The sequence below is a fragment of the Rhineura floridana genome, chromosome 22, assembly GCF_030035675.1.
Source record: "Rhineura floridana isolate rRhiFlo1 chromosome 22, rRhiFlo1.hap2, whole genome shotgun sequence".
NCBI classification, from domain to species: Eukaryota; Metazoa; Chordata; class Lepidosauria; order Squamata; family Rhineuridae; genus Rhineura; species Rhineura floridana.
Genome location: NC_084501.1, coordinates 5,711,750 through 5,725,910, shown reverse-complemented (window position 1 = coordinate 5,725,910; position 14,161 = coordinate 5,711,750). Strand labels below are relative to the sequence as shown.

The window sequence follows — 14,161 nt, the reverse complement described above, 5'->3', positions numbered from 1 at the left end:
ACTAACACCGAGACTGGATTCACTGCCCCACTGACACAAAAAGAGGTGAAAATGTGCCCTACGCTGCCCCAGGGAATGTGTCTAGATTGAATGGGTAGATGTGGGTTGAAGATTGGGAGAAACTTCTTGATGGTAAGAGGAGTTCAACAATGGAACAAATGACCTAGAGCAGGGGTTCCAAATTTTTCCCCCATGGACCACTTGAAAATTGCGGATGGCCTTGGCGAAACATTTAATGGTTTTCCTGCCTGTTGCAGCAATTGTAATGTGTTCTGCTAGATGCTGTACGATTTTAAATTGCATCTTTATTCCTTCTTTGATATCTTGTATTGTATTGTATTACACTCCACATTCCATAGAATTCAAACTGTAACACAGTAACATGCAATATAAGAAATTAAAAAATCAATAAAAATACAATTATAATTCAAAATGAGTATTAATACCGTCGTGCTGTGGACCACCTGAATGAAGCTCATGGACCACAGGGGGTCCACAGACCACAGTTTTGGAACGCCTGACCTAAGAGGGGTGAGAAAGCTCTCCCTTGCTAGGGAGTCTTCTTCAGGCAAGGGCTGGACAGCCATCTGCTGGGGATTGTCCAGCTCCAGATTCCTTGCTCCAAGGCCCTCTCGAACGTTTATGATTCTAACATCAGAATCTGCCTTTGGTCTGCCTAGCTCAGTCCAGTTTGAGGACCTGTGGGGTCCTCAAAGTGGCGCATGCGGGCACCATAGCGCCAGCCAAGGCCAATTGCCCCTCAATTTTTTTTAATGAGTTTGAGTTTGGTTGTTGCAGGGATTGCCTGTGTTTTTTTTGGGGGGGGGGGCCTGCTTTTTTGTCTGTTTTATTAGTTGGTGGGGATTTGGGGAGTTTTGCCTGGTTTGAAGGTTCTTTCTGAGCACTGCCAGTTTTTCTTCTGTGACATGGATATTTTGTGGTGCCCATGACAGTTTCTTCTATTTGTAAATGTGCCCTCAGGCCCAATAAAGGTTGTCGAGCCCTAGTCTACACTGACCAGCAGTGACTCTCCAGGGTTTCAGACAGAGGACTCCCCAGGCCCCTGCCCTGAAGATGCTGGGGGCTGAAACTGAGACTGTTTGTATGGGAAGCAGATTCTCTTCCACTGAGCTATGGCTGTTTGAGGGCTGAGCTATGGAGGATGCAGATGTCTTTCCCTCCCTTCTCTCGTTAGAGCAGGTGGGGAGACCTTTCGACCCTCCAGATGTTGCTGAACTAACTCCCATCATCCCTGGCCATTTGTCGTACTTGCTGAGGCTCATGGGAGTTTTAGTTCAGCTGGAGGGCCAAAGGTTTCCCAACCTTGCTTGCGATAATATATAGTTTTTGTTCCTGTCCAGAGGCAGCATGCTTCTGAAAACCAGTTGCCGGAAGCCTCAGGAGGGGAGAGTGTTCTTGCACTCGGGTCCTGCTTGCGGGCTTCCCCCAGGCACCTGGTTGGCCACTGTGAGAACAGGATGCTGGACTAGATGGGCCACTGGCCTGATCCAGCAGGCTCTTCTTATGTTCTTAAGATGCAGTAATGGCCACCAGCTTGGATGGCTTTAAAAGAAGATTAGACAAATTCATGGAGGACAGGGCTATCAATGGCTACTAGCCGTGATGGCTGTGCTGTGCCACCCTAGTCAGAGGCAGCATGCTTCTGAAAACCAGTTGCCGGAAGCCTCAGGAGGGGAGAGTGTTCTTGCACTAGGGTCCTGCTTGCGGGCTTCCCCCAGGCACCTGGTTGGCCACTGTGAGAACAGGATGCTGGACTAGATGGGCCACTGGCCTGATCCAGCAGGCTCTTCTTATGTTCTTATGTTCTTAAGGAGGATCATTAATGCAAATTAAACAGATTAGAATTTTTTTTTTGCTTATTTTTGTAGAATTTATATAGGTTGAAGAATTCAAGGGATTTATGAGCAGAATATTTGACATCTTTCTATAGCATTTTGATTTTATTTGTTTTCTTATCCTAGACCATCTTGGTTCTGAGAATCAATATCTCAGGCTCCACCTGCATTGTATATTTCAAGCAGGATCATACCACTTTAAAAAGTCATGTCACGGGTTCCCCCAAAGAATCCTGGGAACTGTACTTGGTTAAGGGCGCTGAGAGCTGTTAGGAGACCCCTATGACCCTCACCGAGCTACAATTCCCAGAGTGGTTTAACCTTCAATTTCTCTTCTTAGGGAATTGTAGCTCTGTGAGGGTCATAGGGGTCTCCTAACAGCTCTCAGCGCCTTTAACCAAGTACAGTTCCCAGGATTCTTTGGGGGATCCCATGACATGACGTTTTAAAGTGGTCTGTTTCTCCTTTAATTGCAAAATGCAGATGAGGCCACAGTCTTCTCAGCAGTGGCCCACAGCTGTGGAATGGAAAATTTAATGCTTTACTGCTGCCTCCTATGGCATTGAATCTGACCCCAGATTGATGGTTGGATTGTTCCTGGCGACCCAGTGTTAAAAGAATGTTTTTAACTGTAACTATGTTTTAGAATGTTTCTGTTTTTAGAACTTTGTTCTTTTTGTTGTTGCTAAATTGTTCTTTTGATGTGTTTTGTCACCCTGGGCTCCCATTGGGAGGAAGGGAGGAATACAAACCCAATAAAATAAACAAACCACTATTCTTCTGTCCTCTTAAGTTTTCTTTTAAACTTCTCTTTCTTCACTTTGTATTCCCCACAATGGCTCTTTCCTGGTCCAAGATAGAGAGGAATACCCAACCAATGCTGACCATCCATCCCTAATGTTTACTCTTTCTACGGAACACCGTTATTCAGCCCTCTTTGATTCTCAAACCTACCATGCCTGTGTCTCTCTGCGCAGCCTCCACCTCTTTCTTTTCCCCTCTCCTCATCTCTCTGTCTTGGACTTATACCGCAGCTACCTGGGCCTGCCTCAGGCCCTTGTGGGGCAGCCTCTTCTTCAGGGGCACTGCTTGGCTTTTGTTGCTGAGCTTCAAGGATGTCCTGCAAAAGGGGCACGGAATAAATGGCCCCTCTGGATTCCTTCGCCACCTCACGCTCCGCTTTGGGCAGCCGCAGCTCTTCCATCTTTTCTGTCACAGTCACAATCTCCTCGCTGCCTTCTGTCTTGGGGGAAGGAGACTCAGAGAAAGGGCTTCTCTCTTCTGTGGGCAGAAAGAAAGCGGATGTTACTGCCTCTGGCCTTTCCTCTGGGATCCTTCGGAAACATTGTTCCAAAGCAGCCCGGGCAGCAACGCTGAGCTCTCTCACACATGGCAGGCAGTGGCGGCGGCCCAAGATGAGTTGCTACCTGACGTGAAGAACAAGGGGTGCCTCCCCACATTCCATGTACAGAAGACAACTGGACTTGGCAGTTGAACAGTACGGGTGATGAGGTGGCATATTTTCTCACACCTGAGTGAGGGCAACAGGGCTAGTTTAGGGGATGCAGGACAGGGCATGTGGCACACACAACTCTGTCCTCTAAAGAGGGAGAAAGCCAGGGGGGAATACTGCACCCCCGCCTCTGTCACCTGAGGCAGTTGCCTCGCTCTACCCTAATGGGAGGGCTGACCCTGAAGAAGGGCAGCCATGTTTGATTATTGATGCATCTTCCCTGTCCATGTTGAAAATGGGGGGGGGGGTTACCTTCAAACCACAGCATGGTTACATGGGGGGGAGCGGAATCCTCCTTCCTCTGCTTTACCTCCCAGAGAATCTCTCCTCCCCTACATGTCCCTTCTAATGTCAAATAGGAACTTAGGGGGCTTTAAGTGTAGGTGAGAGGAAATCCATGGGAGGATGAGTCTATCCGTGGCGATGGCTCACAATGGATCAGAAGCCCCAGGCCTCTCTGAATACTACCTGGTGGGGACCAAAAGCAGGAGCCCCTCCCAAAAAAAGGGGGGGATTGCATCACCAAAAAAAAGAGAGGACACCCGTTTTCATAAAATGTACATATGGTGATTGACTGTATGTGTATAGAGTCAAATTCAGAAATACTTCCTATAATTTGAATAGAGACACAGTAAACCTGACCACAGTGAGGGAGATAGCAAGGGGCCCGCGTGGGCCGGCTCCGTCCACTGAGCAGGTGCTGCTAACTGTGGATGGGCAACTTCCGAGGCTTCTCCTGTTCTCCCTTTTTATGGTTCCTAATCTTTAAACCGTCAAACAGAAGGTACCTTTCAAAGCCCTTTGAAACAGAGGATTGCCCCTTGTAAAGTAGGACACAGGGTGACTGACACTACCAATAAGACTCATGCCCTGCTTGGGGTGAAAAAAGGCTGCTCCTGCCCCATTAGCACTTGTGGAGAAGAGAGAGTTTCAGCAGGTGTGCTGTGGGGAACAGAACGCAGGCCAGCCAGGCCTTTGGTTGGCTCCCGCAGGCTCTCTGTGTGGAGTTCTTATGTCCCCAGCACAGCCTCCATCTTAGACATGAATGGGGCAGATCCACAAAGAACGATCCATGGCCACCCTCTCATACTGAGGCCCACACTGGTCCTCACTGGCTAGCCCTGAAGGTATTCCAGGTGGTGGAATACAGGGCGGCCTTCCCCAATGTGATGTCCCTCCACGGTTTTTGGATTACAGTTCCCTTCAGTCCCACCCATTGCAGGAAATGACCTGAGCATGAACTCCTGTCTTTGCTGCTACTTTTTAGGGGAGGGGATTGCTACTGTCCAGTTGCAGCTACACTAAAATATTGGCTTTCACAATTATTTTCTGTGAGTAGTAGCAACGTGTCCGCATCTGGGAAGACCAAACAAAATTGATTTAAAATATGCCAGAAAGTCCTACAGATAATGGATGTGTGTCACTCTACATTTTTTGTCTCCAAGGCTAGCAAGACTTCCCTAAGTGTCAGTCATAGCTGCGACTTCACTCATTGGCCAAAAACACAGGGAGTGGAGAGAGACTGGGCTAATTTCTCACAAAACAACTGGGCAGAATAGTACCTACACATTTTGCTTTATATCTCTTGCTCTACATGGGCTAGAGATTGGGGTGGGTGGGGGCGGTTAAACAATGAATGCTGGGGATGCAAGCCAGCGACTGATGCAGACAAGCACTAGATTGCCTAGATTTACATGAGTAAAACCTGGCCATCCAGGCAATACAATTTGAATGTGCTGCTCATTGAACTTGCTCTCAAAATGAAGCCTTGGAGAGCAACGGATGATGCATTAGATAGGGATAGTCAACATTTCGGAGTACATCTCCCATCATCCCTGACCGCTGGCTTATGATGGTGGGGCAGATGGAAACTGGAGTGCAATAACATTTCGAGGCTGTGGCGGCAGAGCATAGCCATCCTGAGTAGTAGCCACTGGTAGCCTTATTTTAAAGTCATCCAAGTTGGTGGCCATCGCTGCATCGCTATAGGAGCGAATATCATAGCTTAAACTATGCGCTGCATGAGACAATTCTAGAAAAAGGTGCACAAGCAGTTGGGTGACACTGGAGGAATCAGACTAAGGTTATACTTGTCCTGGATTAATAATGATATCAATCCCCTAAAAAAAACAAAAAAAAACCCTCTTAAATCATCTTACTGGCCCACATGCGAAGTGAGACTGTGAAAGGGAACACAAGCATTTACATGAAGCTGCCTTATATGAGTCAAGAGTACCTTCTCCAGCCTAGTACCCTCCAGATGTTTTGGACTATGACTCCCAACAACAGGTGGCTGGGGGTGATGGGAGTTATAGTCCAAAATGTCTGGAGGGCACTTGGTTGGGGAAGGCTGGAGTCAGATGCTTAGTCCATCTTGCCTAGTTCTGTTAGCTACTCTCCGAGATCTCAAGCAGCGATCTTTCCTAGCTCTGCTACCCGAGACCCCTTAACTTGAGATGCCAAGAATTAAACACGAGAACATGGGCTTGCAGAACATGCACTGTAACAAATGTGCTTAACTGAGATAATAAAGAGTGTGTGGGGCAGGTATCTGGACATACAATTTTAGACACTTAGTGGTCCTACAGGGGCAGTGGGGGCTTTAGAGAGTGATGGGCATTATCCTCCTGCCAAAATCATCCCTCCCCTGTCAATGCGGGTGTGGGGGAAGAAAGTTAAATGACATTCGGGGGGGGTGCATATCAAGATTTGCTTTATGCACCTCCCATCATCCTTAGCCATTGACCATGTTATGGGGATTGGTGGTGATTTCTGGAAAGTGAACAAGTGCCTCTTTTTCTGGTAAAGGATGGGGAAAGCATCACTGTCTCAGTTTCTCTGTGTCGTGGCCTGCTGTTGCTTTCTGTGCAGGAGCACAGACAAAGTGGGAATCCTATTCAGAGTTTTACCACCCCAGAAGGAGGATCTTTACCTCTAAAACAATACACGTCATATTTGCTTTGGGGATCTGGAAATCCAGTCTGGTTGCGAAAGAGGAAGATGGTTTTGACCCCCGAGACATTCCCCCCACACTTCTCCCGCGGGGTCACGATGGGGTAACGCACGCTTCCGTCTGCCAGCCAGCCGGGATTGCAGCGGTCCAGCCCTTCATTCCAGGCTGCATACAGCTGGCCTGTCGTGGCAATCTCTGCTCCCAAGGCCTTACACTCCGCCTTGGCCTCCTCCAAAGTGAATCTTTCTGGAGAGCTCACCACAAACAGCTCTCCTGCAAGTACAGACAAGTCAGGTGTCAGTGTGTAAAAAGAGAAGGTATAACCCCTGCTTTGACCTGAATTCGAAAGAAGCATATTTATTTATCTTTTAAAACAGTGTGGCTAACCTGTGGCCCTCCTGGTGTTTTTGATTTATTTATTTAAAAGCATTTAAAGACCACTTTATATTTCAGAAAGCTCAAAGTGCTCCAGTGTTGCTGAACTCCATCTCCCGTCAACCCCAGCCAGCATAGTCAGGGATGATGGGAGCTCTGTTCTTGTTGTATGCCTTCAGGTTGATTATGACTTCTAGCGACCCTATGAGTCAGTGACCTCCAATAGCATCTGTTATAAACCACCCTGTTCCGATCTTGTAAGGTCAGGCCTGCAGCTTCCTTTATGGAATCAATCCATCCCTTCTTTGGCCTTACTCTTTTTCTACTCCCGTCTGTTTTTCCCAGCATTGCTGTCTTTTTTAGTGAATCATGTCTTCTCATTATGATATAATAACCTCAGTTTCATCATTTTAGCAACTAGTGATAGTTCTGGTTTAATTTGTTCTAACATCATTTGTCTTTTTCGCAGTCCATGGTATGCGCAAAGCTCTCCTCCAACACCACATTTCAAATCAGTTGATTTTTCTCTTATCCACTTTTTTCACTATCCAACTTTCACATCCATACATAGATATTGGAAATACCATGGTCTGAATGATCCTGACTTTAATTCTGGAGCGCCACAGAGTCCTCCACCCCTGTTTTAAAATACTGAATTCTTCTTTTATTTATCATAGGACAGCTTCCCTTAAGCTGGTGCCCTTAAATGTTTTGTACTATGACTGTAATCGGGACCAACTAGCACAGCTGGCTGGGGCTGATGCGAGTTGTACCCTCTGGAGGGCACCAGACTGGCAAAGGCTGCCAGAGGAACAAGCGACAGACTTCCATAACTTTCGGAGCCAGCTTGGCTCAAATGCAGCGTTAACATGTCAGACATAAGCAACCATGGTGTGTACTATTATGCATTTAGCTAGATTGTTTCTAGACCAAAATGGTTCTCGGGCCGATTTACAAACATTTTATAACAACGATAAAGTTAGCACAACAAAGCAGAGTAAGACAGTGTCAAAATAAATAACTACAATTCGAAGCAGCAGCTGAAATTTAGGTTCCATCTGCACTAACCTTTATTTATGTATTTATTATTTGATTTATATCCCGCCCTTTCCCCCAGCAGGAGCCCAGGGCGGCAAACAGAAATGCTAAAAACACTTTAAAACATCATAAAAACAGACCTTAAAATACATTAAAACAAAACGTTAAAAACATTTTTTTAAAAAAAGCTTTAAAAACGTATTTTGAAAAACATATTAACAAGCAATTCTAACACAGACGCAGACTGGGATAGGTCTCAACTTAAAAGGCTTGTTGAAAGCAGTTATCATATCAGTTATCATACTACTTTAAATAGTCATGGCTTCCCCCAAAGAATCCTGGGAAATTTATTTTGCTATGAGTGCAGATAGTTGACAAGAGACCCCCTATTCCTTTCACAGGCCGACAATTCCCCCAGTTCCTTGGGAAGAAGAACTAGCTGTTGAACTGCTTGGGAATTGCACGTCCGGGAGGGGAATGAAGGTCTCCTAACAAATCTCAACACCCTTCAAACCACAGCTCCCAGGATTCTCTGGGGAAAGCCGGGACTGTTTAAAATGGTATGATATTGCTTTAAATGTAGAGTGCAGCTGGGGCCCAAGCTTAATGTACCCCAGAGCTACATATATAGCATATGCATATACACCAGAGCCAGATGAACTTGTATTCCATCTGACCCAAAGATTCCTGTTAGCCAGAATCCTTCAGGCCCTCTTGTTTATTTATTTATTTATTTATTAAATTTATATACCGCCCGACTAGCAATAGCTCTCTGGGCGGTGAACATAAAACAGCATAAAAATACAATACAAAATAATACTAAAATACAATCATCAATCCAATACAATAAACATTTTAAAAAGTAAATCAGTGTAACTTAAAATGCTTCAGAGAATAGGAAGGTTTTGACCTGGCGCCGGAAGGAGAGCAGAGTCGGCGCCAGGCGTACTTCCTCAGGGAGACTGTTCCATAGTTCGGGGGCCACCACTGAGAAGGCCCTAGATCTTGTCATCACCCTCCAGGCCTCCCTGTGAGTTGGAACCCGGAGGAGGGCCTTCGTAGCAGAACGTAGTGCACGGGCCGGTTCATATCGGAAGAGGCGTTCCGCAAGGTATCGTGGTCCCGCACCGTATAAGGCTTTATAGGTTAATACCAACACTTTGAATCTAGCCCGGAAACATATTGGCAACCAGTGCAAGCTGGCCAGAACAGGTGTTATATGCTCAGACCGCTTGGTCCTTGTCAGCAATCTGGCCGCTGCATTTTGCACTAGCTGTAGCTTCCGAACTGTCTTCAAAGGTAGCCCTACGTAAAGCGCATTACAGTAATCCAAACGTGAGGTTACCAGAGGATGTACCACTGATGTACTCTTTACTCAAATAGGGACGTAGCTGGGCTACCAACCGAAGTTGGTAAAACGCATTCCTAACCACCGAGGCTACTTGAGCCTCAAGTGAGAGGGAAGAGTCTAAAAAGACTCCCAGACTACAAACCCGGTCCTTTAGGGGGAGTGTAACCCCATCCAGGACAGGGTATATATCCACCATCCGATCAGAGAACCCGTCCACCATCTCAGTCTTGTCTGGATTGAGCTTCAGTTTGTTAACTCTCATCCAGTCCATTGTCGCGGCCAGGCAACGGTTCAGCAAATCGACAGCCTCACCTGAAGAAGATGAAAAGGAGAAGTAGAGCTGCGTGTCATCAGCATACTGATGACAACGCACTCCAAAACTCCTGATGACCTCTCCCAACGGCTTCATGTAGATATTAAAAAGCAGGGGGGACAAAACTGACCCCTGCGGGACCCCATATTGGAGAGCCCGCGGTGTCGAGCAATGTTCCCCAAGCACTACCTTCTGGAGACGACCCGCCAAGTAGGAGCGGAACCACTGCCAAGCAGTACCTCCAACTCCCAACTCCGCGAGCCTCTCCAGAAGGATACCATGGTCGATGGTATCAAAAGCCGCTGAGAGATCAAGGAGAATCAACAGAGTTACACTCCCTCTGTCTCTTTCCCGACATAGGTCATCGTACAGGGCGACCAAGGCTGTCTCAGTGCCAAAACCGGGCCTAAAACCCGATTGAAATGGATCTAGATAATCAGTTTCATCCAATAGCGCCTGGAGCTGGCCAGCAACCACCCGTTCCAAGACCTTGCCCAGGAATTGAACATTCGCCACTGGCCTGTAGCTGTTAAAATTGTCTGGGTCCAAGGATGGCTTTTTCAGGAGTGGTCTCACCACTGCCTCTTTCAGACAGCCCGGGACCACTCCCTCTTGTAAAGAGGCATTTATCACTTCCTTGGCCCAGCTACCTGTTCCATTCCTGCTAGTTTTTATCAGCCAGGAGGGGCAGGGATCCAGTACCGAAGTGGTTGCACGTACCTGTCCAAGCACCTTGTCCACGTCCTCGAGTTGTTGGCTTCTTGCACTTAGGATCTCACAATCCCCACGTTGCCTGCATTTCACTTTCTGGAGAGAGGTTCCCCCTCTTCTCCAGGCCTCTCTGTCTAGCCCTCAAGACCCTTCCCAGGTCACATCCTGCACCATCCCTGCTTTGCACCCTCTTCTAGTATTTTTGCCTGGCTGAACGTTTGCCTTGAACTCTGATAATGCTGTTTTGCTGGCCTGAATGGAGGACAGAGAAGGGTGTGTGAGGGATGGGGGCGGGGGAATTATATTCAGTTCATATTTAAAGCCGAATCGATCAAATTTGCACATTCCAAAACTGTATGAGAACCAAAAAACAGCCGTCATTCAAAACTCACATTTATTTTTTTCAGTGCAGTTCTCTAGCCAACCAGTGTTTACAAAAATGCATTTCTTAGGGGAAAGTGTGCATAAAAATGGATATGGTAACAAACATAACATACAAAATGCATTATATTAGGAAACACTGCTTGCAAAAATGAGAACATTAGTCAAAACTGCATGCAAAAACATTTGTTAGGAGAAATTTGCACTAAAATGCTGAAGAATTTTCATGTGAAGAAGGTTGGGAAAATGAGAATCGAGGAGGACTGAAAGTGACAGATCCTCCTATCAGTCGGTGTGGATGAGTGTGAGGAGAAACTAGCCTACTGTACAAAGGTAAAATTTGCATGTATTGCTCCACCCACTTTTGCTTCTGGCCCTGCCCACCACTGGCATGTGGCCCTCGAAAGGTTGCCCTGAAGAGAATGTGGTCCTTGAGCTAAAACAAAAGGATCCCCACCCTAGTTCTAACGTACACGGATATAAATGTATGGACATGAACGCACAGGGTGCTTCCAGACAGTGCTTAATATTGCAAATGGGTAATTCAGATTTCGCAAACTGCTTGTTGGCAACAGTTGGCTCTTTTTAACTTACAGAATTTTCTGCAGAAATGGTAAATGGGTTTAAATAAAGGCTGTCATTTCGATGCTGACAACTTTGTGTGGATGCTGCAAAAAAACTTGCATGCATGAGAAGCACCTATCCCACAAGCAGCACCCATCGGGAGGCACCCAAAATGCCACTCCACAGCTTCCCTTCTGTCTCTTCTCCCACCGATAACTGCCTATTCAGGTTGTAACCACTGCCAAATGCATTTGACTGACAGCTGCTCTACAATAAAGACTAGTGGTTCCAGCAAGAGGTGTGGCCTAGGGAAGGGGCGTGGCTTAGGAAGAATCTCAAGGGCCAGACCATAGTGGCCTGGAGGTAGGCCTGAGGTACTCTCCCCTCTCCCCATGTACTACAGAGTAAAGGAATACAACACAAGGGGGTTTTGCAGTGTGTAAAGTGTGGAGAACCACTCAGGTACTGGTCCCGGGTGCAAGAAGAAACCTTTCCCTCCTTCTGTTTATCTCTGAAATGGAGGAAAAGTCAATATTGCTGTTGCCAACATGGAGGAGGGGTTATACCTGCCACCACGAGCCTTAAGGCCTGCTCGTGGCCTCGCTGGCCTGCCTGGTGGACAAGATGGTGGTACAGGCCAGGGCGTTCTTGGTGTGGCACCCCGCTTATGGAACTTCCTCCCAAAAGAAAGGCGACATTAGCTATAATTGAGTGAGAGGTGAAAACATATTTATGTGTCCAGACCTCTGGAACCTGGCGATATTGATGTTGGTTGGAGATGACACTTAGCGCCGCTGTTTTTCTAACGGGTGTATGATGCTATTCTGGTTTACTTTATATGACTCCTTGTATGGTATGCCGTGTTGTAAGCCACCCTTTGCTCTGAACTGGAGAGGAATATAAAACTTCTGAAATGAATGAATGAATGAGTGAGTGAATAAGTGTCCACTTGATGGGCTACATTTGACAGAATGGCTCACAAGGTGTGCAAACTGTGCAATAGTTAGCTGCTCTGTACATCCCACTGTGAAAGGTAACACAAAGCCTCCAGTTTTAAAAGGCAAGGATTTTTGGGGGGGAGGCGCAATCTCACTCACCATACAGTTCTTCAACATAGCAATAGACATCATACATGTCTTCTGGATCCACTATGCCATAGTTCCGGACACCCGGGAACCCATCCATATCTCCGTAACAGGCTTCCCGAGGGGTCTGTATGGGGTACCTGAAGATAAGAGCAGTGCTTAGTGACATGGCCCCAGACCAGGATGAGTCACAGTCCTCTGCCAATGGCAGCTCTGAGAAGGAGATGGATTTCTCCCTGGCCCATTTCATGTGGAGCTGCAGGCACTGGAGCCTGTACCTCCTCCCCTGGACCTTGAGGAGACCCCTCTGCTACTACCAGGCTCCGAGGATTGGTCCACAAACACCTCAGAAGACCCCAGTGGAGATATCCACACAGCTTGAAACTCTAGGGCCTAACAACTATAGAGGAAGGCATCAGCCCTTTAACTGGCGAGATGCACCATGCAGGGGGTAGGGGGATCTGGTCAAGGAATACCTAGGGCAGTGTTTGTCAACATGTTTTAACTCATGCCCCCTTTTAGCTAACATAAAAATCCTACACACACACCCTTCAAACCTGGCTTCCTTAATTATTTTAATTTAATTTTCAAAAGGATTGAAATATCTGGACTTTTAGTTATAAATAAAAATTTGGGCTTATAATATTTTAAAATAAATATTTATTCAGATTTTACTTATATTGTTCATATTTTCGGAAACACACATACAGGGCCGGCTCCAGGTTTCTTGGGGCCCCTGGGCTCAGGGTCTCAGAGGTGCCTTGGTCCCCCCCCTTAAACCACACCCTTCCACCTTGGCTCCTCCCCTTTAACCTTTGTTGTTGTTGTTATTTGCCTTCAAGTCGACTACGACTTATGGCGACCCTATGAATCAGTGACCTCCAAGAGCATCTGTCATGAACCACCCTGTTCAGATCTTGTAAGTTCAGGTCTGTGGCTTCCTTTATGGAATCGATCCATCTCTTCCCTTTAACCTTAAAACATGATTAAACTAAAACAAAATTTTAGTTATGATATAACACCTTATTGTCAAACAAAAACAACAAAAACTTCAGTATCCATTAGGTGCCTTTTAAATTTTTTTGTCAACGGTATAACTTAGAGGTATAACAGTGCAATCCCCTACATGTCTATTCAGAAGTAAACTCCACTGAATTCAATAGGACTTACTCCCAGGTAAGTGTGTATTGGATTGCCTCCTTAATCTGCAATCCTGTGCACACTTACCTGCCACCCTGGGCTCCTTTGGGAGAAAGGGTGTGATATAAAATGAATAAATAAAAAAATAGACTGATTGGTCCAAGTAGACATAAGATTGCACTGACAGAAATAGAACCTGAGACATAACTTAGATGTAAATGGAAAATGTGCATATCTTAAACAACCATAATAAATTTTACCTCTTCCCCTACAATTTTCAGAAGATTAACATGCAACTAAAACACTTTCCACCTGGTTTTTTCAGTAGTGCTTGCCTCCAGACCATGAGAAAAACACGCATGCTGGGCGTGGGAGGAAGGGCAGGTTATAGATTTAATAAATAAATAAATAAAATAATTAATAAATAATAAATTTAGAATCCCCTAGTGTTTGCTCCCACAGAGCAGGAGAGCCAATCACGGCAGGAAGGGGCATAAAGGGGATATTCCCGCTACTCCTGCCTTCCCTCCCCAATGTGTGTGGGGATCTTTAAGCAAGCCCCATCACCAGGTGAAGGAGGTGGCTACTGGCTGGAGGGGAGTAGCAGCTGTTGGAAGGGGGGCAAGAGCAACTCCTGTTTGGGTTCTTTTGTTTGTATTCCAGAAGGAAGATAGAGTTCGGGTCCTCCGGCTGGCTAGGATTGCCTTCCTTTGCCTGTGCTCTGCCTAACTTCCTTCTGTTGTAAACTGATATGCTCAGGGAAGCTGACCTGCCCCTCCTTCCTTTGTCTTCTTCTTCCTTTGACCGTCAGAGGAGAGAGGAGACATCTCTGTCTTTGCTCTCTCTCCTGAGCTATGAGGGCAATACCCACGTCTGGGCAT

At 46.4% G+C, this 14,161-nt stretch overlaps 1 protein-coding gene across 3 annotated transcripts in view; it reads right to left on the bottom strand.

The window, feature by feature from the left end:
* The window catches only part of BCAN (brevican), a 71,734-nt gene that overhangs the window by 32,072 nt on the left and 25,501 nt on the right, over positions 1–14,161 (bottom strand). For all 3 annotated transcript variants that reach the window (XM_061606303.1, XM_061606305.1, XM_061606304.1), the window contains exons 5-7: positions 12,153–12,280; positions 6,302–6,595; positions 2,811–3,137 (exon numbers count right to left, since the gene is read on the bottom strand). In XM_061606303.1, coding sequence (XP_061462287.1) covers positions 2,811–3,137; positions 6,302–6,595; positions 12,153–12,280 — 749 coding nt within the window. The remainder of the gene's footprint in view (positions 1–2,810; positions 3,138–6,301; positions 6,596–12,152; positions 12,281–14,161) is intronic.